The sequence below is a fragment of the Talaromyces marneffei genome, chromosome 8 (assembly GCF_009556855.1).
Source record: "Talaromyces marneffei chromosome 8, complete sequence".
Classification (NCBI taxonomy): Eukaryota; Fungi; Ascomycota; class Eurotiomycetes; order Eurotiales; family Trichocomaceae; genus Talaromyces; species Talaromyces marneffei.
In genome coordinates this window covers 256,465-282,028 of record NC_072355.1, presented here as the reverse complement: position 1 = coordinate 282,028, position 25,564 = coordinate 256,465, and the positions used below count along the sequence as shown (strand labels likewise).

Sequence of the window (25,564 nt, the reverse complement as noted above, 5' to 3'; positions counted from 1 at the left end):
TCGGACCAGCTGCATAATGTAGACGGATATATCTATAGCATCAATGTCAAGCTCAGTTCTGAGTTTATGGCTTTGCTTCAGCATCGTTGGATGAAACATCAGTGGAATTGTCCGAGTCTTGAGACTCCGCGTTGCGTCGCTGAGTCCGCTTAGGATTCTGACTGAAGTCAACCTTCAATCGACGACCGTGAGGTGCCTTGCTGCTAAGAATCTCAAGAGCAGCCTGAGCACTGGGGGTGTCGAGGAAATCGGCGTGGGCGAATCCTCGGGGGTTACCGGTCTGGCGATCAACAGCAACACGGACTTCGATAACGTTGCGAACGCTCTTGAAGAGTTCGTTGAGTTCCCGATCCGTGAGGTCATAGGCCAGGTTACCAATATAGAGACTTCTTGTGGGTTGTCCTTTGGGACGGAATTTTTCGCGAGGTCCGGCAGCGGAGAACTGAACGAGAACGCGGCGGCCTTCATAGACTTGTTGATTCATCTCCTCGATGGCACGTTGGGCGGCTTCCACAGAGTCGAATGTGACATATCCGAATCTAATCACATAGTCAGTATTATCAAAACAGCACTTTTGGAGTATGCGACTAACCCTTTACTCAAACCACGAGCATCAGATATGATAGCAGCCTTCTCAACGACACCAAATGACTCCATCTTGCTCTTCAAATCCTCGGCGGTGATATCGAAGAACAAGTTTCCAATGTAAATAGTTGGTGAGGGGTCGACATTATTGACTCGACCATTGACTCGTCGTGGGCTTCTGAAATCCTGACCCGTGGGAGCGTCCACCTCTTCAGCAGCACTGTCTTGAGCCTCCGCGGAAACTTGCTCGGCCGAAGTCGCATCCACAGTAGAGCCTTGCTTCTTAGCAGCTTCCATGGCAGCAGCTTCAATGGCGCCTTCTTCAACGCTGGTTTCTGTTTTTTCAGCGGCGATCTTGGCGGCTTCGTCGCTGTTCCATCGTCGCTGGAATTGCTGGAATGAGGAGACACCGGAAGGAACAGCTGGGCGACTGAATGCGATCGATTGCGTGGCGATTGATCGTGACCGTGCCAGAAGAGAGGCATTGGGTCTGACGGACAAGAGCCGGCGAGCGGCAGGGCGAAGAGCAGAGTACCTGATGAGCAAGGGCAAAATAATTAGCAAATGCGACAGATGATTCGGGCAAAAAAACTTCGAACTTACATTATCGGAGAATTGACAGGAACAGTAAATCCAAAAATAAAATAAAATAAAATAAAGCAATTAATAATTTCGTATTAGATAAAATTTGCAGACCGAGAAATTTTAATAAATCAAATAGAAAGAAGTGTCTGAATGATAAAGAATGAAGGATCAAGGTCTGCACGTCAAAAGAAATCAAATAATTTTCGCAACAGTCGTCCGCAAGAATCTCTGCTAGCGCCGGAGCTGGTTGGCTGACTCGTGATATATCACGTGATACCGCACAACGTTTACCCCTGACAGTGGACGCCTTTCTCGTTTTGCTGTTTTCGTCTACACATCTCTTCGTCATTAAGTAGAAGCTCATCCCTAAGCGTAGACTAGAGACAGTGTCTTTGTTTTGCAAAACGGATGGAAAACTACCTACAGAGCTTATGCATATGATTGAAATTGCACATCAGGTGAGCCGCCTACTTTCTAGCATAAGAATCACTACTAAATCTTGATTGAGTTGCAACCAGAGGATATCTTATGGATCTATCTGGTGTGTTCAAGCATATGCATTGAGTCATGACGCCGTTGGTTTGCCGATGATTTACCATTTGGGTAGATGAGAGGATCTGGATATGCCGAGAAGATTTCCAATTCGGACTTAGTTCAAAGAACGCAGATCTAGAGAAGCAAGCCTTCGATAGTCTGGAGCTGGTCAAACATTTGGAGTTGATTACGCCAATTCGTAGCTCACAGGGCCTCTTTCATATTCCAAAAGACTCTCTGCGAACGTTTTTGGTATGTTGAGATAATTTTTGGGGGTATATAAAACTCCATTTGTAGACTGTAATAATATACTAACAACTCGGGATAATTTATTTAGGTAACTATCAATTCATAACACTATAAAATGTAAACAGCATAAACCCTAGTATACATATATGTAGCCAAACCAAAATAAGGAAGGCATGGAGGAGATTTCCGCATTTCACACACAACGTTCAGTTCTACATTTAAGAAAACGACAATCATTTTCTTCGTCCACAAACATCGATCCACCAAAAACTCCGGAAGCAAACAAGTGCATGTTCTAACGAGGGAGGAGACTTTAAAGAAAGGGTATCAAAAAAGGAAAAGAGAGGGAGAGTTGCTTTCTGGCGTACGTTGCGTCATGTTCATTAAGATCAATATGTTTTTTTTTTCTTCTCTGTTAGAACTGGGATTTGGATTAATCAATTTTATTTCCATTCGGCCCAGCCATGAAAATCGACGGATTCGCTGAATCATACGTCATACCCGTATCCGAGGGGATGACACCTGGCATTCGTATACGGTTTCGGATATTGTCCATTGATGATGCGCTTCGACCACCTGGCGTGCCTGTTGTTCCGTTGGTGGTTGTGGTAGATGGTGTTGGTTGACCGCCAGATGCCGAGGATGGAATCGGCGAGATCATCTGGGAGGGGATGTCGAACATCGGCCAGAGGGGGTTGGGGTTGTTGTTATTGTTATTGTCGAGGGTTGTGTTGCCTATGTAGCTGTCCCAGGCGTTCTATAACCGGGTAAGTTAGTAATTAAAGTGAAGTTGAGGAAGAAAAGAGTGGACGAACCCAGTCAAGTTGCATGTCGGGCATTTGCCCGAGCATATTGAATGGTGATGAGAAGCCCATATCCGTAGCCCCTCCAGCGAGAGCTGATGGTGACAAGATTGAGTCTGTATTCTTGAACGGATCTGTAAATCCAGTTCCGGTATCTTGAGGGCTCATACCGCTACTCAAAAGTCCGAGAGTCATCGCAGCACTCTGCTTCTCATCATGGACTTCAAGCATGGGTGTGCTATTCATGTCGGTCGAATGTGGCGGCGTCATGTTCAATTTCTCAAGCATAACGGTCATCATACCTGCTGCTTTCCATGACTCCATCGACTCGTCGCTTTGAGCTCGCCAGATATCTCTTGCTTGTTGTATAGCGGCGAGCATTTCGTCGCGGCGTTCCCGGCCCCAAATGTAGACATCACCTGAAGGTCGTCCCGCGGCCTGCAGCTGCATTCCCTGATAGAGGTCGAGACATATCACTGTCGCAGAGAGCAAGTAGTTGCTATTATTGAGAGAGTTATCTCGAATTTTGCTTAGAAGACGGCCGCCAGGTAGCTTCTGGTTGTAGAAAATGGCCTGATATCGCAACAGTTCCATTGACGAATCAATACATGTCCTACGCGAATGGGTGAACCGGGGGTTTTCTCGGGCACGACCAATATATCTTCGGTGTAGGACGACTTGTGCCTTGTGGTAGACGCTCTCAACCTGCTTTCGTTAGTACAGCAGTTCGAGCACGGAAAACGGGCCGATGGGTCACTTACGTAATATCTCATCAAGATCGAATCAGTCGACTCTATCGTACACTCGTCAAACGGAAGTACTCTGAGATGTTCAGGAATCAAATCTCGAGCCCGTCGAAGCTCGGCATCTATATCAATCACAACTTCATATGGCGCATTCTTGACAAGCGAGGTATGTTCAATAACCCGACCAAAAGCTGCCGACAAGCGACTTTTGGCAATCATATATGACACCGGAGTTGACTGGTCGTTGGGCCTGGCTGGCGGTATCTCTTTGCTATCTGGGCCAAAATCTTCGTCGAACAGATTTCGCGGCAGCTCGGTATCGGTATCTCCAGGCCGTAGCATACTGGGCATGCCGACCTGGAACGAGAAAAGAAGATCTGCCTGTCCAAGATATGCCCACACCCTTCTTCGCATCTCACCTTGGAAAGGTGTAATGTTGGGGAACATTTTCGAGTCTCTATGGTAGCCCATGCGCATGGCTAATCGTGCGATTATACCGCAAAGAATCCATACACGGACGTTAGCTTCCTTAGTCTCGCTGAAATCAGCATGCATGTGAAGAACAAGTGTCTCAATAAGATATGGGTATGGTTTCGTGTAGTCCGCCAGAATCAAGCATTGACACATGAGATGGCGGAAAGATTTTGACATATCGAGTGATTTGCCCTTGAATTCTGGCGGCTCTTCACCGTCGTGGTAATAAGAAAGCATAGCTAGTCGCATCATGGCATAAAGCATACCAATCCAAACCGGACATGAAGCCGAGGGGTCTTTCCAGTGCTCATTGTACTTGGCAAGGTTAGTAAGAACGTCGATCAATATGACATATCGCATGACTTACATCTTTTTGAAACGATGGAACGTGGAGAACATCTATTCCTCGTTAGCGATACATACTCGATCTGGTCATTTATTAGAACACATACAAGCACCAGGACCATGGCCGCGATTGTTAAAGAATCGTGCTATCAGCATATCTGTGATGTACCGCGAAGGAAAGGAGGCAAGAATCTCGGATTTGCTGGGTGCCTTTACCGAGCCAAAAAGTAACATGGTGGTAGTATCGGCTTCTGGCTTTGTGGCCTGTATCTTCTGCGCTTGCTCTTCGTACTGTTTTCTCGAATTCTGGAAGAATTGGCGAACCTCCGCAATCTGCAAAAATCAGACATCTTAAATAGTATCCAACGCACAAGATCCACGACTTACATCATTCAGAACAGATGCCCAATGGGCCTCGCTGATGTACATTGATTTATTATTGTCGACCTTCATGATGCCAAAAGATTTGGTCACAGCTTCTGTATCACTCTCTTCATTGTGCCCATCAACGTCGTCGTCCAATTCCAGATCCTGGTAATTCTGCCCGGATTCAACACTATTGTGTCGGGATAAAGCTGCAACTGCTGCCGCCGGTCCAGCCGCTTGCGATCCATTCGTCATGAGTGAGAGAACTAAATTCTCCAACCGATCTATCCTATTCTGCATATCATCTGGAGAGGTGGACGAACTCTGTGGTGAACTTTTCTTTCGCGATCCTGGTTGAGCATAAGTGCAGGAGGAAGCATCTCCTCGTTTGATGCAGTTTTCGCAAGGATGTGAGCGATTGCATTTCAATCTAACATGACAGTTGCGTCAGTTCCCTGCATTTTCTGCGAAAGCGAAACATCTTGTGACACGTACTTTCTCTGCCGACAAGGCGCGCACGAAAGCGGCACCCTATTTCGCTTCCTAACCACCCTATACTGGCCCTCGGGAGAATGCGCGCCCACGCTTGATGATGTTGATGGCGGCGTTGGAGTCATAGCGTACGCCTATAATTCGGTGGACTGGTTTTTAAATCAAGGTTGACTTTCTCAATGTCAAACGCGACCGAGCTGAATATGGGATGTAGCCGACCTTAGTGAAGTTTCCAAGGATGGCGGGGGTGTTCTGCGACCTCAGACCAAGCCTTCGTGGTCTTCCGTCAAATCTTCGGTATGTAGGTTATCACGCACTCCAATATCAGTCGTATGAGCCGACGTCGATTTACCTCGGTTGACTGGAAATCACAATCGAGATGAAACTGTAGAAAATTGCGACTCTCGACGACGGATTGTTATCGCTTGAAAGTTGTTGGAAATATGGACGGAAAGAAGAAGTTGGTCGAGTTGTCGAGCCACCTCTTCATCGCCAAAGTCGGTCTCTCTGGGCTGCCGTAGGCACGGTGAAGAGGCTGCCTCTGCTCCACCTCGCGGAAAAATATCAACCAGGACCAACAAACATTCTTTGAGGATTAAGGGGGCAGCCTCTTATTTATACTCATAGCTAGCGCTGCCTTCTTTAACTATACGCTACTTTTCCCTGCAGGTTGGCTCTATGATCCCTGCAGATACATTTCATGGTGTACCCTGCCCGGGTTCTTGGATGTATAGTATTCTACCTACCTCTATGTACATTGTTAATCATCCATCACTATCGCATATCTTGGAACCACAAGCCCGTAAGATGAAGAATTCCATTACCTGACATGGGATGACTCCTTTTCCCTTCCCTTCCCATCGCACGATGATCGAGCGCGTCATCGGGGGATACCTAATGCCTTATGATTAGTCAGTCTCGACGACAGTGTCCCAATCGTCGCAGCTTGGCTGATCAGATATTGGCCTGGATTTATATCTTAGCCTCTCGAGATTATGACTCATACATGCCTCAGTCTCCAGATGAGCGTATTAGTGTTCGAGGTTGGTGTCCAGGTGGTCTTGTAGACTCAAGTTGTCCTTGAAATCTTGAATGCACACGACGGCATTTACGGAGAGAAGCCCTTAAGCCCGACATTAATTCCGTTGACATGATTGGTCGGGTTGAGCGGAATACCCAACCCTAAGTCAACCCTGAACTAATCTTGTATCTTAGCTACTGGGTTCTTGAAAGACTAACTATCCCGCTGAGGTTGATACGAAGTTCGAGATATCGATGCCCTGCAAATTTAGCTGGTAATTTGCAAAACAAGAGCATTGACAGTTGCAAAGAAGCCACAGTATCAACGATCGCACGTGCCCGGAAAGAGACGCAAACTGCTTCCAAAGTCCCAACAGTCATCTTTATCTGATCAAGAACTTCAGAGTTACTCAGTTACACAAGAATTCTCACGATTGTTGTCACAGGTGGTCGAGAATCAGATTGTTCGAGAAGGAAGCCAGTGTTACAGTCTCACAGAGCGTGCAGAGATCGACCGCATTAATGGTGCTTGATCTCTCGGGGATTTCCCACTGCGACGTCCCCACTTGGAGATCATAGTACAATAAGAACGTAGTTATATCACATACGGTATCGGCAGGGAGAAAGACGAGGCAGAAATAAGGCACAAAGGCAACACTGGTTCTTTGGGAGAGTTACCTTGGCTGTTCCCCACTGACCGTGCCGCCCCACTGTGGATACGGACTGTCAACAACATCGAGCTGCTTCATCTTCCTCTTCCTCCTAACTTATATCCTTCGAACTGTTCTTGGTCCCTCTTGTTTATCGTCAACTGGGTACTTTAGTATCAATTGGATACTCTGTCTGCGTCGATACCCAATCCTCTCTCCTACAACTCACGGATATCATCTCAATCTGCCCGAATTCTTTTAAGATTTCTCAGATGTTCGCTCATCTTTGTTTCACCTCATCCATCTTCTGAATTCCGTGTCCAAATATTTTTATCTAGCGACAAAACATGTTCTGATCTATGAAGTTGGAAGAAATTCTGTATGACTAGCTCTGTGTCTGACACATTTCTGTTTGATTAGGCTGAGTTGGCTCAGCCTTGTGGATCGAGCATATTTGACCCAGACGTTTCTGTCTTTTGGTTTATCGTGTTACTTCGTCGTCAGCTGTGACTCTCGCTCTCGACTTCCTTCATCAAACTCTTTTCATTTTCTTATTTCGTTTGCCGAATCTTGCAACTGACTTGCCTGTACGACTGGACAATACTGCTGCATGTCTGATAGAGGCGGTCGCGGAGGCCGTGGAGGCCGTGGAGGTCGTGCGGGTGGCGGTGGTGGGGGAGCTCCTTTCCGTGGAGGTGGCGGCCCTCGTGGAGGGGGCTTCCAGGAAGGAGGGGACCGTGGTCGTGGTCGTGGTCGTGGAGGCTCTGGCGAGAGAGGTGGAGGAACTTATAATCTTCCATACCGTGACTCATCACGCGGGGGTGATAGGGGTAGAGGTCGAGGAGGACAACCTGACTTCCGAGGTGGCCGTGGCCGTGGACGTGGCCGTGGGGACTCGAGGATCTACAAGTAAGATATGAGTTTTGAGACTTGACTAAGACTTGACTAACATACCAGCAGCCCTAGGCCAGCACCTCCGTACAACGCCGTGGTTTCTCAGAAGGAAAACGACATTGAGAAAAATGTCCTCAAAGCTAAACGTAGCGCCAAGGGACCTGCACCCGGTACCGCTATTCTTCCTCTCCGTCCTGGCTACAATACCCAAGGCAATGAGATACTCCTGTATGCAAACTATATGGACCTTACTGTCAAAGGTAGTGCAAAGTGCTACAGGTATAGCATTGACATTGGACCGGGTCCTGACAAAAAGGTCCCTTCAATCAAACGGTGCAAACGTCTTGTGCAATTGCTGCTTGAGGAGCATTTTGCTGCTGAGAGAGGCCACATCGCTACGGATTCGCGTGCCAACATGGTTTCTTCTAAAAAGCTCGACAAAATACCTGACGGCGTGGAAAGCACGGACTTTCGTGTTCGTTGGAAAGCGGCAAACGAGACGGAATACGAGACCGACGCAGATGTCCACATCGTCACGGTGAAATTCACCGGGATGATTGCGATGTCTGATTTGATTGACTACTTGACCTCCTCGGATGCAAGCGCTTTCTTCGCAAGTAAATCGGAAATCCTCCAAGCCCTGAATATTGTGGTTGGCGAGTACCCGAAATCTCGTTCTGACATTGCGAGTATTGGTGCCAACAAACACTTTCCTCTCAACCCCGAACCAAATGATCATTTCTCACTTGGAGAAGGACTCAAAGTCATCAGAGGCTACTTTGTCAGCGTCCGCGCTGTGACTGCAAGACTCCTCGTCAATGTGCAAGTTAAAAATGTCGCCGTGTACGAGCATGGCAGCCTACCTAGCTTGATTGGGAAGAATCCTACGAGCATGCCCAACCTCGAAAAATTTCTAAAAACCCTACGAGTTGTTGTCACCCATCTAAAGGATAAAAAGAAGAAACCAGTCCGACGCGAAAAGAGTATCTGGGGTTTTGCTCGTGAGGGTGATGGTGCGAAGCTCAAGAATCGCGCTCCTAGAGGTGTGACAAAACAGGGACAAACACGACAAAGGATTCCATTTGGAGCTGGTCCGAATGAGATTGAATTCTGGCAGGAGAATCCTGTGTCGCCGATGACGAATCCTGGTTTCATCACCGTTGCCTATTGGTTTAAAATTAGTACGTCTGCATTGATAACAGTTGATTGACACGTTGGCTTTGGCCTATTTGCTAATCCTTGAAAATAACAGAGCATGATATTGTGGTTGATAACAAACTTCCTGTCATGAATGTTGGATCCGGTGATATGCCGTCGTATGTCCCAGCGGACGTATGTGAAGTGATACCGGGACAGCCTGCAAAGATGAAATTGTCTGCGAATCAGACGGCTCAAATGATCAGCTTCGCTGTGAGATCCCCAGGTGACAATGCCGACTCAATCATCAATCAGGGCGCCCCTCTTTTGGGATTTTCTCCAACGACGAACAATGTTCTGGTAAAGTTGGCCCAATACCGTGACCATCAGATAATCTTTAGTCCATGGTATTGCTGTTCCTATCTTTTTGACTCTGATCTAATACGCATTCTGAAATCTAGAAATCCTTTGGCCTTGAACCAATTCCAAACCTCATCACAGTTCCCGGACGAACTCTGCAGGCCCCCCTTATCACTTACAAAAAAGCTGACAGGAAGCAGGAGTCACGCCTTCAGCCAAAAGACGCAAGTTGGAATTTGAAAGAAATTGTGTTCTATGAGGCCAGGCGTGTCTCTACACGATGGTCCTGGGTAGTGCTAAGCCCAGACGTGACGCACAGGAGATTTGGCGGCGACCAACAGGCGTGCCTTAGGCGTATCGAGGAATGGGCTACGAACGTTCGTGCTGCGGGTATTGCTATTGACACCAAGTCGACCGTTCCAGGAGTGAATGTTCCGTATAACGAAGGCGAAAACCGAAAGGTCGATGCTGCATTTGAGAGCTTGGTTAAGCATAGACTCGACTTTGTCTTGGTGGTATTGCCACGTCGTGAAACATTCCTGTACAACACAATCAAGTACCTCTGCGATGTGAAGTACGGACTTCTACATGCTTGCGTTGTTGCAGACAAATTTGCTAGGGGGGGTCCACAATACGATGCGAATGTCGCCCTGAAGGTTAATTTGAAACTGAACGGAACAAACCATATCGTCGGGGGCACTCAACTTGGCCTTATCAGCAAAGGAAAGACAATGCTGGTGGGGATCGATGTTACTCATCCGTCACCGGGATCCGTCAAAAATGCCCCAAGTATCGCAGCCATTGTAGCCTCCGTGGGCAAAGACTTGAGCCAATTCCCAGCCCAACTTCATGTGCAGCCCGGAAAGCAGGAGCAAGTTGATGCCTTGGACGTTCTGCTAAAATCTCGTCTCAAGATTTGGCATGATATTCACGAAGAGTATCCTGAGAATATCATAGTCTATCGGGACGGCGTCTCAGAGGGTCAGTACGATATGGTCGTAACCAAGGAGCTACCTCAACTCAAGAAGGCTTGCAGAGATATGTGTGGTAAAAAGCAGCCTCGTATCTCCATCGTGGTAGTGGGTAAACGCCATCACACCCGCTTCTACGTGACTCGGGAGCAAGATGCCTCCAAGTCCAAGAACCCTCCAAACGGTACGGTGGTCGACCGCGGCGTGACGGAGGCTCGTGCGTTCGACTTCTTCTTACAATCCCATGCAGCATTGCAGGGAACAGCCCGTCCAGCGCACTATATTGTCGTTCACGACGAGATTTTTGCGGGGATGCCGATTAACGCCCCGTTTACGAACTCGGCTGAGGTTCTTATTGACCTATCTCACCGGCTATGCTACACATTTGGCCGTGCCACCAAGGCAGTCAGCATCTGTCCCCCTGCCTATTACGCGGACTTGGTCTGCGAGCGGGCTCGTTGCTACCTGCAGGATGTCTTTGATCCCAACGACACAGGCAGTGAGGCGAGCAGCGATAATATGGAGCAGAAGCAGAGAATGGTGACGATTCATGAGAAAGTCAAGAATAGCATGTTCTACATTTAGTCGCGTCTATTCAATCGGCACTGTCATACACATTTTTGAACACAATTTGTCATTCTGGGAGGAGGTCTCAGTGGAAGGGTTGGTTAGAGAAGAGGATTTTGAAATGTATGATTCGTCTTTCGGGCTTTTGTCTTCTCTTTTTGTTTTCTTTAGTTGTATGCCCTCCATTTTTCGAGTGATTGTTATGATTATGATGTAACGAGTCAAGTACATGAGTATGATTATTTCAAGTGTCAATGTCAGTTGCCCCAGGTAGGAGTCAATTGAAAGATATATTAGGTTGAGAGTTGATCTATACGATAATCTCAGATGATACATTCGTTATTTGGCACCTAAGTACCACTGATGTTGACGACATCTAGAATCCACCAGCTTATGCACTTCGGTATGTCGAAGCCTTGATTATGGCTGGAATAAGTTCCAATTACATATATACATATATATCCTTACGTGTAAGGGCGACGAAGGGAACTAGTTATCCAGTCCCCTTTCTCTCTTTTTTTCAAGTAATCTATTTTTTTTGAAGTTCGGTCTTAATTTTTGGTTCGATTTTGAACGGAATCCTCCAGGGGGGTATTTAGAAACACGGGGGTTTTGAATGAAGAGAAAAGACAGAAAGAAAAAGACATGAATCGAAGAAGAAGAAAAAAATGAGAAAACGAGAAGAGAAAAGAATATATTGTATACACAGGCAGAATCTTAGGAATCAGGTCAATCGATGCAATCAGTCAATCAACCAATGGCATCATATCAAGTCCAGCGAGACAGAATAAAGCCTTCTTCATTTATTGGAGAGATGTTGTTCACTCATTCACTCGCTCACTCATCACCAAGAGCCCAACTGGGCTGAAAAACAGCCCGACTAATCCTCTTCGGCAACGCGGTGGTGGTTGTCTGCTTCGCATCATCGGCGGCATCGTTCTCATCAAACTTATCCCATGACGATTCCATCATCTTGACGGCCTTGACACGATCACTGCTCACGGGCCGCCTGCCGATATTCTCTTCGGCAGACGCTGCCGCAATATCAGATGGAGTTGGGTCGCGAACTTCCCAGTGGGAATCAAAATCCTTTTTGCGATGGATGTTGTTGACGACGGTGCCGAGGGGTTGTTTGGGGGTTGGGTTTCCTTCTTCGTCGTATACATTGTTGTCATACAATCCTTGACCCTTGTTGCCGAATGAGCCGATCATGCGTTTACCTGGGTGAAGAGGCTCGGGCTTGTTGTTCTCGTCGTCCGTCTCGTCGAGAAGGAAATGCGTCTCTGCGTCACGGCGTGGTTGGACGACTCGTGGTCGGACGGGGGGTGTTTCGATATTCTCTTCTTCGTTGTCACTCCAGCCGAAATGGCGCACGTCCTGCGCACGAACCTTTTGACGCGGCTTCTCTGGCGTATAGAAATCCGCAAAGTCCCATTGAGACATGGGCCCTGAGCGAACTGCTGGAATGTCCTTGACTTCGCGCGCGGCATTGGCCTCGGCGCCTATCTCGAAATGGTTGAATTTATTGGGGTGGGTCTTGTATTGACGTTCCTTTTCGGGTTCTGCGTCATCTTCGCCTAGGTCGAAGACACGGATGGGTTGGAAGTTCTTAGTCGCTCCGGCTCGTGGCTGCTGAGCGACTTCGGCTTCATGTTGCTCTACGTCGAATACGCGCACGGGTTGGAATCCCTTGTTCGAACCAATCTTGGGCTTGATGGGGCTTGAAGTGACATCTTCATCGTCTTCACCAAAAACACGGACAGGTCGGAAGTGCTTCGCAGCGCCAGCTCGAGGCGAAATGATGCTATCGCGAGCGCGAGGAGTGGGCTCGTTCTCAACGTCATCACTGCCGCCAAAAATCTCGCTGGGCGAGCGCGAAGGAGGTCTAGACGAACCAGGCGCTTTTCCAACTGCGACGGGGACGTGTTTTTGGGGCGGGGGTGTGGTGATACCCTGTGCAGTTGCTACATTGGCAATCAACTTCAACTGATCCTTAGCATCGCGAATGGGCCAATTCTTTCCACGAGAACCGATGACGTCGACTTGTTTCAAGAGCGAACCCTGGTCCCAATAGACTCTGACCTGTTGGATCTGGGATTGCGAATTGAAGTGAACAATGTGTATCTGCAGTCATCAATCAGCAAAGGGGCCTATTACATACGACGATAGAGAAAACACAAAACGTACCGTGGGAAAAGTCACTACGCGGTCGGCTAGGAAATTATCGTCCAGCGAGGGCAGATAAGCCCCACCCCCAGTCACAAACTCCAGTGTAGTCTCCACGTCCAGGACAACAGTATCCGGAGTCTCGACGATGCCGAGGATCTTGTCTCCCTTTTTCTTGACTGCCTTCTCCTGGTTACTCAGATGCTTGAGGACCTGTTCGCTGCCCGTGATTGAGGTTGTGGTCGTGATGTAGTTGACTGAGACATCGGCGCTCAGGGCGCCAGAGGTTGGGGAGGAGAGGAATCGCTCGTAGACTGCTTTGAGCGCCATTGTTTGTCGTCTTAGGATCAAGTTTGTTCGAAAAGATTGTTGACACTGTGCGACTCAGGAAGGACGGCGGGGTATGTAAACAATCAACAGAACAGAGAACTGTTTGTTCAATGTTGATGCGAGGGAGAGGGATGCAAGAGGAGCGAGAGGAAGGAAGATGCCGGGGTGGCGGGACTGCAGATGTAAACAATGTCAAAGGAATGAGAGAGGAGTGAAAAAGAGGAAAAGAAAAAGAGGAAGAGTCAGGACGAAAGCAATTGTTTTTGTCTTTATCTAGACTCGATCTAGAGTAACTTCGTTGTTTGGTTCGCGCTCCGCTAGAACCCTTGGTTTGCGACAGGAGCTGAGGAACAACAGAGGAACTACGCCGTAGTTCTCCACGCGTTTCCTTTATTTATTTTGTTACACGTAGTCTTGTTGTTACACGCCATACTCCATAAAGTCAGTCTCTGGGCTTACTCCATACAGGCTGCATACATAGTCACATACTACTACGTAGTGTAGGACCAGGGCCGGTGCTCCAAGACGATAATCTAATCAAATAACTATGGCAGGGAGGGACTAAGCAAGGGCACCAGCGTTTCATCTTTAGTCCGCCGCGCTAGTAGGGTCTGCGAGTAATTTAGCACAGAACGGGTTAACTAGTGCAACGGTCCTCCTCCCAGAACGAAGGCAGGAAACTGGTTGTTATTGATGTACAGTCTCTGCTGTCAAGTAAGAAATACGGAGATTCAGCGAACCACCGGCCCTGCCTCTGAGAGCAGTGTGCTACATATGCTGTAGAAATATGATTCGCATGGCAGGGCATATTCTCTCTTCTCCGCCCTGCGAAATTGCCCGAGCCTAATCTTCATTCTAGAACTCTTATTAGAGGATCGCAAGGCCCACACCATTCTAGCCTCTGTTGTGTTGCTTACTGTATCAGAGTAAACTTAAAGCAACTACGTACATACGCAGCTCGTAACTAACTAGTTACTGTAACTTAATTTGTATTATGTACGCTGACTATGCCAATTCTGTGATGCGCCGTCAAGTACAATTTACTACATAGTGCGCCCGACTCATCCACGTTTTGTTGTATAATGTATAACGATACAGAATATTTTCTTTTTCTGATGTCGCCAAAATAGTTCGTGCTCATTACTATCCGGTTGTGACGTCTGCACTTGGTAGCTTCCTTGCGAGTGACATATCACCAGCCCGAAGTCACTTGTTGTCGAACACTCGCAGAACCAGGCATATACGCCGCCATTCTTCGTAGGGCAGTCGCGGGTAGAAATTCGGCATCATCGAGTGCTGAGGGAGACGATTCTCTATAAATAGTGAAGGAACCTTAGAGGGTGCTATCGTAAAACTGTCAGTAGCAAATTCAGTAACAGTCATGTGCATAATCTTACCCAAGATAATCCTCCTTAATGGTGCCAATCGCATTAATCGCAGACACATCTGGCTTCACACCCAGTATCTTCAACCGCAGACTCGTTCCTCGCTCAATAACCTGGTCTGCATGATCCGTATATTGGGGCGGCACGGTGCCGGGTTCCCATTTGATATCTGATGGTATATTTTTGCGCGCAATAAACACCGACAGAGGGCCCGCGAGCGTGAAGATACCGGTGGGTTTAACCGAGGTCACGATGGCATCGACCTATACGCGAGTTAGCATACAACCACAGATACGAGATGGAAAGAAAAGACAAGCGTACCGTCTCCCCTCGGAAAGGCTTCCATATGATCGCGCGATATTTGATAGTATATTCTGCATGTCCACTGCCCGGTATCACTCGCCCGTCGCCAATATCCACCATGTCCATGACACAAATCACGAAATGATCACCCGTACATCGTCCCTCTTCTTCTTCGTTCAAGCGGTTGATCAGATATTCCTTGACATTGGGTCCGAAAAAGGACGGGTGGAGGGTGACGACTTTGGTTTCCTCTTTGAGGAAGAACATTCTCTCTGCTTCCGAGGGGTGTTCGGTGGGAATGAATGTATGCGGAAATCGAAGCGTATGCGATAATAGCCGCTATGCAATAGCCCTCGATCAGAATCAAAAGAAGGAACCGGCCAAGCTCAGCATGTCCAAAGGCAATGCGAAAAGAAGAGCTCTTTAGACTAAAGACATGGAGACCAGGATGGACACAGATATTCTTGTCGCAGAAGTTTTTTGTCTATCTTATCGAGAGGCAAATTCTGCTCTGTGCTGCGCCTGCGATGGATGTCGCCAGTCAACGTCTTCTGCCCCGAGACTGTTGAAATAGAGTACTCTGCAGAGTCATCTCAACGACGCGGGATTCTGAGCGGGTTTCCATTCGATCACGTGATCCGTGACCTGTGACACACCATTGCCTGGAAAGTCTTGACAAGCCACGCCAAAACTCAATGGTCTTGACTCTTCAACCCTGCGCTTGCAAATATTTTGTACGTATTTTCAACTGAGCAACTGAGACACCCGTATGCCGGGGCCATAGGTAGGGAAATACCAGACTACACCAATTCCCATTGTATCGTAACATGTCATGGCTCGTACAGATATTATCGAATGCATCAGAACGGGTCGCTACGTTGTACACAGTAATAGATCATGTTCCCTGTACCATAGTCGAGTGAAATCAATCAATCAATCAATCAATCAATCGATGGATCGATAAATCGATTTCAGGCCTAAATTTCGTGCCATATCATCACCCCATAATCGAGCATGAAATCGAGTGCGGGGGATAGGGAGGGCATGTGATCCAGACACATTTGCTTGGTGGACGTGGCCTCGGCATCCAGCGCTGGTTAGGTATTGCTAAGTCCGTTCTCAGTTAGTTAACTACGTATTACCAGAACATCTTATCATATCATCATCCAACGACAGCCCAACAGTTCAGACAACAACTGTTTCGACAACCACGCAACGATCTGCAACGTCGCAAAACAAGACCTAACAACCGCGCTGATAGCTATATTGACACTTGAACTGTTTTATAGTTCTTTTCATAAGACCACCGCCCACTGAAGCTCAACACCCTGTCGTTGACTGTTGGGGATTGAAACCCCACACACAATATCATCTCATAATGATGACTTTGGATCTTGAGAGACAACTCGTCTTTGTGAGTTTCTCCAGCAGATACTGTACCTATTTAGACCAGAGAATCGTCGCTAACATTCAAATAGTATGGCACTTACCACCATAATCCGGTATGCGGTTCCTGACGATCCTCTCATGCTATTATTTATTGCCAGCCAGCTGATAAACGTCCCACAGGTCAATGTCCGGATACACATGATCTTCGTTCCCGTCATCCTCATAACCAGTATTCAATTGGTAAGCTTCTTTCTTCCTCCTTTATAAAGGGGTATTGTGTATTGACCGTCGTCTCATCACAGTTCACCAACACACCAACGCTCATCCCCCTGCCGGACTTTCTTCAATACAAATACCTCCCTCTCAACGCCGGCACAATCCAATCCCTAATCTACGCCCTGGGCTACATCCTCCTCGAGCCGGTCGTCGGTCTGATATGCGTTCCTACTCTGCTGGGTGCCGCCGCCTACATGAATTACCTCACAATGACCTACGGCGCGACTGCTACATCCTGGTCCTTCGGAATCTTTATCGTGTCATGGATTGCTCAGTTTATTGGCCATGGAGCCTACGAGGGACGATCGCCGGCTTTGTTGGATAATCTTTTCCAGGCGCTGTTTTTGGCGCCGTTGTTTGTGTTTTTGGAGTATTTGTTTATGTTTGGGTATCGGCCGGAGTTGCAGCGGAGGGTCGAGGCGGAGGTGCAGAAGAAGCTTGCGCAGTTGAACACGCCGAAGAACAAGTGAGGATCGAGAATGTTGTGAGTCTGCGTGAAGTGGTTGATCATGAATTTTTCCGAAGGAGGTGGAACATCTGAGTGGTTAATATCAAATGCGGTATAACGATACGAGGACACGAGGGGATACACAAGGTCCCATAATGAGAGGATACGGGACAATCTTGCCCCATATGGAATGGTCGCCCGAATGCTTTGGGGTTGACCTTTAACGACGTAATGCGTGAGCTGCATTGTGCTTGATTTGACTCTGCGTTTAACGTGAAATCTGTGCGTTCTTGCGATGAGCTGATGTTAGATTTAGCGGATACGTTCAATGTGATTCAGTTGCGGTTATGAAGTTGCAGTATTTTCAGATCACCGAGGCATATGCAGGAGATAAACTGTTACATATGCAACCAGACGCAGACTGCCATGTATTATTAGATCTAGTTACTGGTGGTCTGCCCACGTTTAGACTTCTTACTTAGACATCCCAGCCCTGCCAGCCTTGAGGCCCATACTATTGGCACCTTACAACATTTGTGGAAGTAAAGCGTGCCAGTTGTAATTTCGGTGTAGGTCCAGGGTAGATGAATTTGGGACCCATGGATTCCATGAATTATTTATTCATAGTGGATAATTTATGTCATATGTAGACGTCTCCCCTGATGTTCCTCATGACATACTTTGAAGATCTACATATACATCCATGTATATATATACCGGCAGAGGTACAAACTTACTCTGAGAAACTAATCAAGCCTGGCAGGATTCCTTGCTACAATCTATTCAATGTTGTATCGCCAAACCTCCAAATTTAAATAAAACAAAAAGGCAGTCACTAAAATCAAGAACAATAACCTTGGAAGGATTTCATTCTAGTTGTAATCAAGGTTAGCTCTCATTGCTGGCAGATTCCACCTCAGGAGGATACCAGTATATAAATTCCATGAAAACGTATTTAAAATTCACGAGGAGTCAAATATACGTTCAAAGCTGGCTTCGACCACAGCACATAAGATTTGTGGTTCAACCAGTCTAAGTCAGGATCTGCCAAACGCATCTCAAAATCGAAAAGGAGGCGCGCCAATACAAGTCTCATTTCTGCGTATGCCAAACTAGACGAGAAAGTCAGTGACAATAACATCATACAATTAATAGTTCATCTCATCCTTGTGAGTTGTTGGTTTGGCTTACTGTCTTCCAATGCAATTTCTGGGCCCGTGGGAGAATGGATTGTGGATTGCAAAAGCATCATTAGCAAATCTGGGATCGTGGAGATAGCGCTCTGGATGATAGCCGAATGGATCGGTCCATAGCTGGTCGTTATGGTAGGCAGCCCAGTGCCAAATAGCGACGACGGTCTTGGATTGGTCCATGTTTAGTAAGTTGAAACAAACAACGAGAAGCCCATGGAGTGGGAGCCATGGACAACAACAGTGGGGAATAAACTCACGTCTTCTGGGACATATTCTCCGGCAATGGTGGCTCCGCCCTTTGGAACCTGGCGAGGCATGCCAAAAGGGACAGGAGGGTAAGCACGCAGTGACTCATTCAAGCAGGCAAGCATATACGTAAGAGAACTGACAGATGTCAATGTGATCTCTTCGCTGGACTTGAAAGTGGTGCGCACTTCTTTGGTAACTTTGCGGAGGGCCTCTGGGTGTGTAAGGAGCATATAGGTAACACCACTCAACATTGTAGCTGTTGTTTCTGAACCGGCAATCAAGATGCTACTTCCGTTGGCTTCAAGGTGGTGAATAGATAGGTTCTATAAAATGTCAGCATGCACTCGGATGTAAGAAAAACAAAACAAAAAAAAAAAAAAAAAAAACATTGTTCAATCTCAGAGACTTTGAGAAGAGGGGCCTCCCTCACCCATTCATCTTTCTTCTGTAGCAAGCCTTCGATCAAGTCTAAACGCTCAACGCCGAGATTGATACGTTTCTGAAGCTTCTTGACCAATCGATCTGTGTGCTCACGGCGGCCGGTATTAAGTTTTTTAACAACCCAAATGAACAGAGATTCAAGACCCATATGCTTGACTCCATTGATAACACCAAGGAATTTGATAGAGTCATTGATAGCGGCTACCCAAGGGTCATAGTTTCCATTTTCAAGCGATCCAAAGGACTCGCCAAAGACCAAATCACCAATCACATCAAATGTGGTCCAATTGTACCAGGAGACCATGTTTAGCATTTTCTCCGCTGGGTTTCCTGTCTTGGGATCCTTCACGTTGGGATCAACGCAGTTTTCATGGAGTCTCTTGATCAGCAAATCAATGTAACTGCCAATGATAGGCTCCTGCTCGCGCATGGCGCGGTCGCTGAATCCGTATGCTAATTGACGACGAAGAATTCCATGATACTCGCGACCTCCTGAGCTGATGCTGAGAACCTCTCCCTTGGTACGGTAGAATGTATGATACTTGTCCATTTCCTCAGCTCCGGCAGCGGTGCCGGTCCGATGACCATAAATATCTTTCCATGCCTGGGGAGTTTGAAAGGAGAGTTCGTTAGGCGCAATTCGAACAACGGGACCGTACTTCTTATGCATAGGAAGCACGTCGAAAGCAAGTGTTCCTTTGTTCATTTTGATAACGTATGCAAGACGTGTAGCACGGTGCCAAAAGGGTCCAGGGAAGCGCGCCAGCGGGTGAAAATAGAGGTTATAGATCATCCAAGTGATTGGCACCAGAAGAGTCTGTACACAATAGTATCATGAGATAACGTTCATCATATTCCAGTACTTTAGATGTTCTCAAACCGTGGAAACGGCCAAAGCCAACATGTCCCTCATTGTGAGGCTCGACACGAATGTCATTCCTGTCTCTAAGACGGCCTCCATAATGCCTGGTGCATACGATGCCTCACGTATGTATGTATGTATCTGGTGTTTGTGGATAAAGAAAGTGATTTATTGGAGTCTAAATCAGTAGTACTTTGAGATGTTTTGCACATGGATAACAGTCCCACAATGTAAGGTTTCGACAATCTGAATCCTAGAGGCCAAAAGGCTTCTATTGCACCACTTACAATTTGACCAAATGCCAGAAGGGAAGAGTGGCAAAACTTCACTCAGGTCAGATATTTCAATAACGTGGTGACTGAGCTTAGCTAACTGGGTGCATGTCTACAATCAACGGGGGGCATGGATACAACAACGGACTCCAGGCGAATCAAAACGGACATAACGAAACAGAAATTACTATTTCCGCTGGAATCGCAATGTACAATAATAATCCTACTTCTGAAACTTTTGTTCTTACACCTTCCATTCGTAAATTCGGCGGTGTTTAGACATGACCCGACCATTGCTCGGCATCTGATTGGGCTGTAGGGGCCGATTCGGATGGCTAGTTAGGGCTACGACGTCCGATTCTATACACAGCCGATGTATGCTTGTGTTTCCTTCTTCTCTTCTTCCAGCTGTCACTAACTTGATGTATTAACTTGGGCGTTTCCAGATAATTTCACTCCCTATTCGCTTAGGCAACGTGGCTTGTATTGTTTGCGACAATCAAAGGTTTGCCGAAAATGCCGGATGGAGAATAATACACAATCATGAAGTTCAGGTGGAATAGTATGTTGAATGGCGCTACAGCAGGTTGGTTGGTTCCAAAACGGTCGTAAGTACGAGCTATTAGATAGTAAGAACCAGTCTAGCTTCCTTCCATATTTCTTTGTCCCTGATGAATCAACAGTCCTATTGAGCAATCTCCAGACCACGTAAAACCTTGGAACCAAGAACAACATGACTACTATTATAGCTCTTTGGCAACTTCTCCAACCTGATAAGTTGGGCTTTTGGGTCAATCTTGGAATTATCCTAACAGCGGTGCGTGAAGTGTCTCTTACCATTACCTTTCTATACCCTGGAATCTCTTGCAACAACTGATATTTCAGCTCGAAAGGTATTTTGTCTTTGGAGCGCAGTAACGGCCATATACAATATCTTCTTCCACCCTTTGTGTCACTTTCCTGGGCCAATAGTTCATTGTATCTCCCGTATTCCATGGGCTATTCGTCATGCGCGCGGCGAACAAGCATTTTACACCCAACGACTCCATGACATGTATGGGCCGGTTGTGCGCATTGCGCCCAACCACCTCTCATTCACCGATCCACGGGCATGGAAGGATATTTATTACCACCGTGTTGGGGCTGTAGGTGGTATGGTGGAAATGGCCAAGTCTACCGAGTTCACGCGAAATGTCAAAGGCCAACTTACCACCATTGTTAATGCCGACCAAGACGAACATCAACAACTGAGACGAGCGCTTTCTCATGGCTTCTCGGACAGCTCCATGAGACAGCAAGAACCCACCATGCTCAAACACATAAACATGCTAGTGGATAGACTACGAACGGAGTCTGGCAAAAATCCGGATATGGCGGCATGGTATAACTGGACAACCTTTGACCTCTCGAGTGATCTGATTTTTGGAGAGTCGTTCCATTGTCTTCAAACAGTCAATTATCACCCATGGGTTGCTACTATCATGAAGGCTATCAAGTTTCATGCGTTCATGGTAGCTCTAGGTTATGGCGGTGCTAGGCCGCTGGTCGAATTGATCCACAAAGCCGGTGGATTTCTCGCGATGAAAACAATGCGCGGTTATATCGATAGTATGCTAAAGTCAAGGCTGGCAATGAAGCAAAGGCATGATGACCTTTTTGAAGGTTTGGCTAAAAGACGAGATGAATGGGTAATGTTGTCCTCACCAGGTCTGCTGAAAACGGGAATAACCGTAACTAAATCTTGAGTCTCCATTCTTTAGGGGCTATCTTTTGGTAAGTAAGCTCTTTGCTTAAAATGATGATTGGTGGTAATATGGTGGCTAACAAAACCACTTCTAGTAAGTGATCCTCTCATGCACCCACGCAATCCAGGACACTCTGTGTATTGCGGGACTCTCTACTAAAAATCTATTAGGATAAACTCAGCGTGAATGCCACTGTCCTACTCCTAGCTGGCTCCGAAACCACTGCAACTTGTCTATCTGGCACAACCTATTTCCTTCTGACGCATCCAGAGGTCTTGGAGAAGGTGACCGCGGAGATCAGATCTGCCTTCTCAACAGACGCGGATATAAATATTCAATCAGTAAACAAATTGACATACTTGATTCCTGTATTAAACGAATCTTTGCGAATGTACCCACCTTTGACCTCTGGAATGGTGCGAGAAGTCCCTACAGGAGGTGCTGAGATCGCAGGGCGATTCGTTCCCGGTGATGTGAGTTTAGTTTTTTTTTTTTCTTTCTTTTCTCCCGTTTCAGCAAAAGCTTTCTTGTGACTATCCAAGCTCATCTCTTAAAACTTAGACCCTAGTTGAGATCCAACATTGGTCGATAAATCACAGCAAGGAGAACTGGGTCGACCCTTGGTCGTTTCGCCCTGAACGTTTTATGGTGGATGTCAAAGTAGCCAAGGAACACAGTGATATGTTGGAAGCCGTTCAAGCATTTAGCATGGGACCGCGGAATTGCATCGGAAGAAAGTTAGTACTCTTCATCTTTCTGTTTACCCTTGTTGAGCTCGTGCGTACCGGTATTGGACATACCTAACACTCCCTAGTCTTGCAATGACGGAAATGCGTCTTATCTTGGCTAAGATTCTCTATAATTTTGATATGAAACTTGCGAATGGCAGCCATAGCTGGATCGAGAGGCAGAAGAATTACAACGTGTGGGATCGGATACCATTGAATGTGACTTTAACGCCCGTCGAAGTGAAATAGCCTGTGACAATGTTTGTTGAACCTTGAATTATGACAGTGCTTGCAGGAATGTTTGATATACTGAGCGAGTTAAAGTAAAGAGTTAAGAACCTTGGAATGAATCTCAGCTACTGAAGGCACGGGCTAAATACATTAAGATTCGATGGACACTGTACATTATTGTCTCATTTCTTGATATGAAGCTTATTTTACAGGTCTTATTTATCGATAGGCGATATAATGTGTATGTCGAGTATGTGACGGTCTCGTCAACGTCTTGCTGGTGGTGTTAGGCCTTCGTTGGGGCTTTATCATCCTCGCCCTAGTTAGCTACCGTCATTCACTGGCTCGGATTATGGTAGTCAAATAAGCATTCATGACACACTGATAAAGCAAGAATTAGGGATTCTAAATGGTCAAATTACTTACGTTGCTGGAAATCACCTCGGCTGAAATGGATCCTCTGAGAGCACTTCGGGATCGGGGTATGTATTCGGGGAGACGTCTGTGAAATCGGGGTCTCGCACCAATCGGAGGAGACTTTACTGAAATAACCACCTGATGACCAAGTGTCAGCTCTAAAACCTATGTACCTACTGAAGTAGTATCATAGAACAACTGAATCAATACGATTATACGTTTGTAGTCGATTGTTTCACTGTGTCATAGCCATATATTGTTTCCATAGTCGAGTCCGCTTGACTGAAGAACGGATGATATTTGCAACTTGATTGTGAGGACGAGCTTCTTATGGGGGCAACGATGGATCAACGTCTCAGTCAAGCAATGCAGGTCACGGAACCTCTAACACAATATACGCTGGGAATCCTTGGAAATCGTAACGTCATTTGGCCGCTCCTCATCCTTTTGTCCCTCACAGCATGGAGGTTTATAAGTTCACGGGGAGAGCCCGTCAAACTATCTGACCCGATTCCTGGCATATATAACACTGTTCAGTTCTTGACCAATAATGAAAAGTTTATGAAACGCGTAATGTTAGTACTATCGATTTCCCTCGGTGTTGATTCTACTGGGTATATTCCAATATGGGGGAATTCATGAACTGATAACGTGGCTTGTTATTGCCAACAGGAAACTACTGAGCAAGAACAGCATTGCGAAATTCTACATGGGAACAGTGCCGGTCTACCTCATCTCCGGAACAAAACATATACAGTCCATATTCGGCAGGGACAACAAAGTCGGAAGCGAAGAAATTTTCACTCAGGCTGTTCTTCCCACTCTTTACAAAATGCCCAAGAGCCATGTAGAGCGCTTTGCCAACGACAAGTCCGGGCGAGGTCATGTTCCTGCACCAGGCACGGAAGGCACACCAAAGGAACAGCGATACTGGGCGAGATACGAACAAATTCATACAGAATATTTGGCGAGAACGCAACACTTGAAGCCTATTATTCAGGCATATAGCAATCAGCTTGCGCACGATCTTAATAAATATCCTCTTGAAAAGTGGACTACGCTAGGTGTGGTTGAAACGTGCCGACGCGAGGTGACCAAATGCGCCATGAGTACTTTGTTGGGCCCTAAGGTCTTCGAGTTGGACCCAGACTTCTTGGATACATTTTGGGAATTCGATCATAATGTGTTTATGCTTACATTGGGCTTTCCCAAATGGCTCAACCCAGGCCCTTACAATGCCCAGGACAAGTACCTCTCTACGATCGAGAGGTATGTTCATGCTGCTTGGGACAACTTTGACTGGAATGGGCCGGACGCCGAATCGAGCTGGGAACCTCATTTCGGTGCTCGCGTTTGTCGCGAGATTGCAAAGTGGTTCAAGGAAAGTGGCTTTCCAGACGTATCCATATCTGGTGCACTTGGAACTCTTCTCTTCGCGTACGTTCTCCTCTCTCATGAGATGTGAGATATCATTCGCACGCTTCTTTCTAACATTGGTTATCTACAGACAGAATTCCAATACTATCCCAACCACAATGTGGATGATTCTCCGGATCTTCCAGGATTCGTGCCTACTACAAGCGGTCCGGGAAGAAGTAGCTACAACCTACTCCATCGACCCTGTAACTGGTGAACATATTTGTGATATTCAGAAGTTAGTAGTCTTGCCCTTGCTACAGTCAGTTTTTACCGAAGTTCTGCGATTGCACATGAATTTCAACATTATTCGCCACGCCAAAGAAAACATCACCATGGACGGATACAATATTCGAAAGGGGGCCATGTTACAGGTCCCTATGATGGCTGCGCATTACGAAGAAAGTGTCTGGGGATCAAGTGGACACCCTGCTTCTGAATTCTGGGCTGAGCGACACATCAAATACGTGGAGGACACCAAGGAGGACGGCAAGACTGAGCGCAGACGTGTCTTTGCTATGGCGGGGCGGCCGAGTTCCTACTTTCCTTTCGGTATGATCAACTCTCATTTTCGTGCTCATCCATTCATCGTGATACTAATTTAATCCATCATTGTAGGCGGCGGTCCACCCGTTTGTCCTGGACGACACTTCGCTAAACACGAGATCCTGACTACAATAGGCATGTTAGTATCGAAATTCGACATAGAGGTTGTTAAATGGGTGAAATTGGACGGATCTCCTTCAGACCGACCAGCGCAGAATAACCAAACCTATTGCGGAGCAGGTACTATGCCTCCAGATCGTGAGATGAAGATCAGAATAAAGCGACTTTGGTAAGTTGGTTATCGACTGTAGATCGATACCAAGGTCAGAATTTGTCCTCCCTGATGGTAGTCCTGTAATTTTCATTCCACATTTATGTGAGGTCTTTGT

At 46.8% G+C, this 25,564-nt stretch overlaps 9 protein-coding genes across 9 annotated transcripts; 4 read left to right on the top strand and 5 right to left on the bottom strand.

Moving 5' to 3' along the window:
* Nucleotides 1-64: 64 nt before the first annotated feature.
* On the bottom strand, nucleotides 65-1,508 carry EYB26_009450 (uncharacterized protein; the record flags this gene model as incomplete). The annotated part of the gene is made up of 3 exons (XM_054268700.1): nucleotides 65-539; nucleotides 593-1,120; nucleotides 1,462-1,508. 3 exons carry the CDS (start codon nucleotides 1,506-1,508, stop codon nucleotides 65-67), a joined length of 1,050 nt encoding a protein of 349 aa, XP_054124675.1.
* Nucleotides 1,509-2,386: 878 nt separating this feature from the next.
* EYB26_009449 (uncharacterized protein) lies at nucleotides 2,387-5,304 on the bottom strand (the record flags this gene model as incomplete). The annotated part of the gene is made up of 7 exons (XM_054268699.1): nucleotides 2,387-2,710; nucleotides 2,769-3,461; nucleotides 3,518-4,291; nucleotides 4,344-4,375; nucleotides 4,429-4,654; nucleotides 4,709-5,117; nucleotides 5,183-5,304. The coding sequence occupies 7 exons, from the start codon at nucleotides 5,302-5,304 to the stop codon at nucleotides 2,387-2,389; spliced, it is 2,580 nt and encodes an 859-aa protein (XP_054124674.1).
* Nucleotides 5,305-7,459: 2,155 nt separating this feature from the next.
* EYB26_009448 (uncharacterized protein) lies at nucleotides 7,460-10,796 on the top strand (the record flags this gene model as incomplete). The annotated part of the gene is made up of 4 exons (XM_054268698.1): nucleotides 7,460-7,758; nucleotides 7,810-8,924; nucleotides 8,996-9,240; nucleotides 9,342-10,796. The coding sequence occupies 4 exons, from the start codon at nucleotides 7,460-7,462 to the stop codon at nucleotides 10,794-10,796; spliced, it is 3,114 nt and encodes a 1,037-aa protein (XP_054124673.1).
* An 819-nt stretch (nucleotides 10,797-11,615) lies between these two features.
* On the bottom strand, nucleotides 11,616-13,274 carry EYB26_009447 (uncharacterized protein; the record flags this gene model as incomplete). Its single annotated transcript, XM_054268697.1, has 2 exons — nucleotides 11,616-12,902; nucleotides 12,966-13,274. 2 exons carry the CDS (start codon nucleotides 13,272-13,274, stop codon nucleotides 11,616-11,618), a joined length of 1,596 nt encoding a protein of 531 aa, XP_054124672.1.
* A 1,333-nt stretch (nucleotides 13,275-14,607) lies between these two features.
* On the bottom strand, nucleotides 14,608-15,229 carry EYB26_009446 (uncharacterized protein; the record flags this gene model as incomplete). The annotated part of the gene is made up of 3 exons (XM_054268696.1): nucleotides 14,608-14,617; nucleotides 14,672-14,922; nucleotides 14,981-15,229. The coding sequence occupies 3 exons, from the start codon at nucleotides 15,227-15,229 to the stop codon at nucleotides 14,608-14,610; spliced, it is 510 nt and encodes a 169-aa protein (XP_054124671.1).
* Nucleotides 15,230-16,340: 1,111 nt separating this feature from the next.
* EYB26_009445 (uncharacterized protein) lies at nucleotides 16,341-17,097 on the top strand (the record flags this gene model as incomplete). The annotated part of the gene is made up of 4 exons (XM_054268695.1): nucleotides 16,341-16,376; nucleotides 16,441-16,464; nucleotides 16,532-16,591; nucleotides 16,654-17,097. The coding sequence occupies 4 exons, from the start codon at nucleotides 16,341-16,343 to the stop codon at nucleotides 17,095-17,097; spliced, it is 564 nt and encodes a 187-aa protein (XP_054124670.1).
* Nucleotides 17,098-18,030: 933 nt separating this feature from the next.
* EYB26_009444 (uncharacterized protein) lies at nucleotides 18,031-19,919 on the bottom strand (the record flags this gene model as incomplete). Its single annotated transcript, XM_054268694.1, has 5 exons — nucleotides 18,031-18,187; nucleotides 18,267-18,433; nucleotides 18,526-18,840; nucleotides 18,948-19,775; nucleotides 19,839-19,919. The coding sequence occupies 5 exons, from the start codon at nucleotides 19,917-19,919 to the stop codon at nucleotides 18,031-18,033; spliced, it is 1,548 nt and encodes a 515-aa protein (XP_054124669.1).
* Nucleotides 19,920-20,825: 906 nt separating this feature from the next.
* Nucleotides 20,826-22,814, top strand: EYB26_009443 (uncharacterized protein; the record flags this gene model as incomplete). The annotated part of the gene is made up of 5 exons (XM_054268693.1): nucleotides 20,826-20,909; nucleotides 20,986-21,780; nucleotides 22,008-22,310; nucleotides 22,399-22,574; nucleotides 22,652-22,814. 5 exons carry the CDS (start codon nucleotides 20,826-20,828, stop codon nucleotides 22,812-22,814), a joined length of 1,521 nt encoding a protein of 506 aa, XP_054124668.1.
* A 741-nt stretch (nucleotides 22,815-23,555) lies between these two features.
* Nucleotides 23,556-25,468, top strand: EYB26_009442 (uncharacterized protein; the record flags this gene model as incomplete). Its single annotated transcript, XM_054268692.1, has 4 exons — nucleotides 23,556-23,788; nucleotides 23,886-24,650; nucleotides 24,721-25,181; nucleotides 25,248-25,468. 4 exons carry the CDS (start codon nucleotides 23,556-23,558, stop codon nucleotides 25,466-25,468), a joined length of 1,680 nt encoding a protein of 559 aa, XP_054124667.1.
* Between the last annotated feature and the right edge of the window lie 96 nt (nucleotides 25,469-25,564).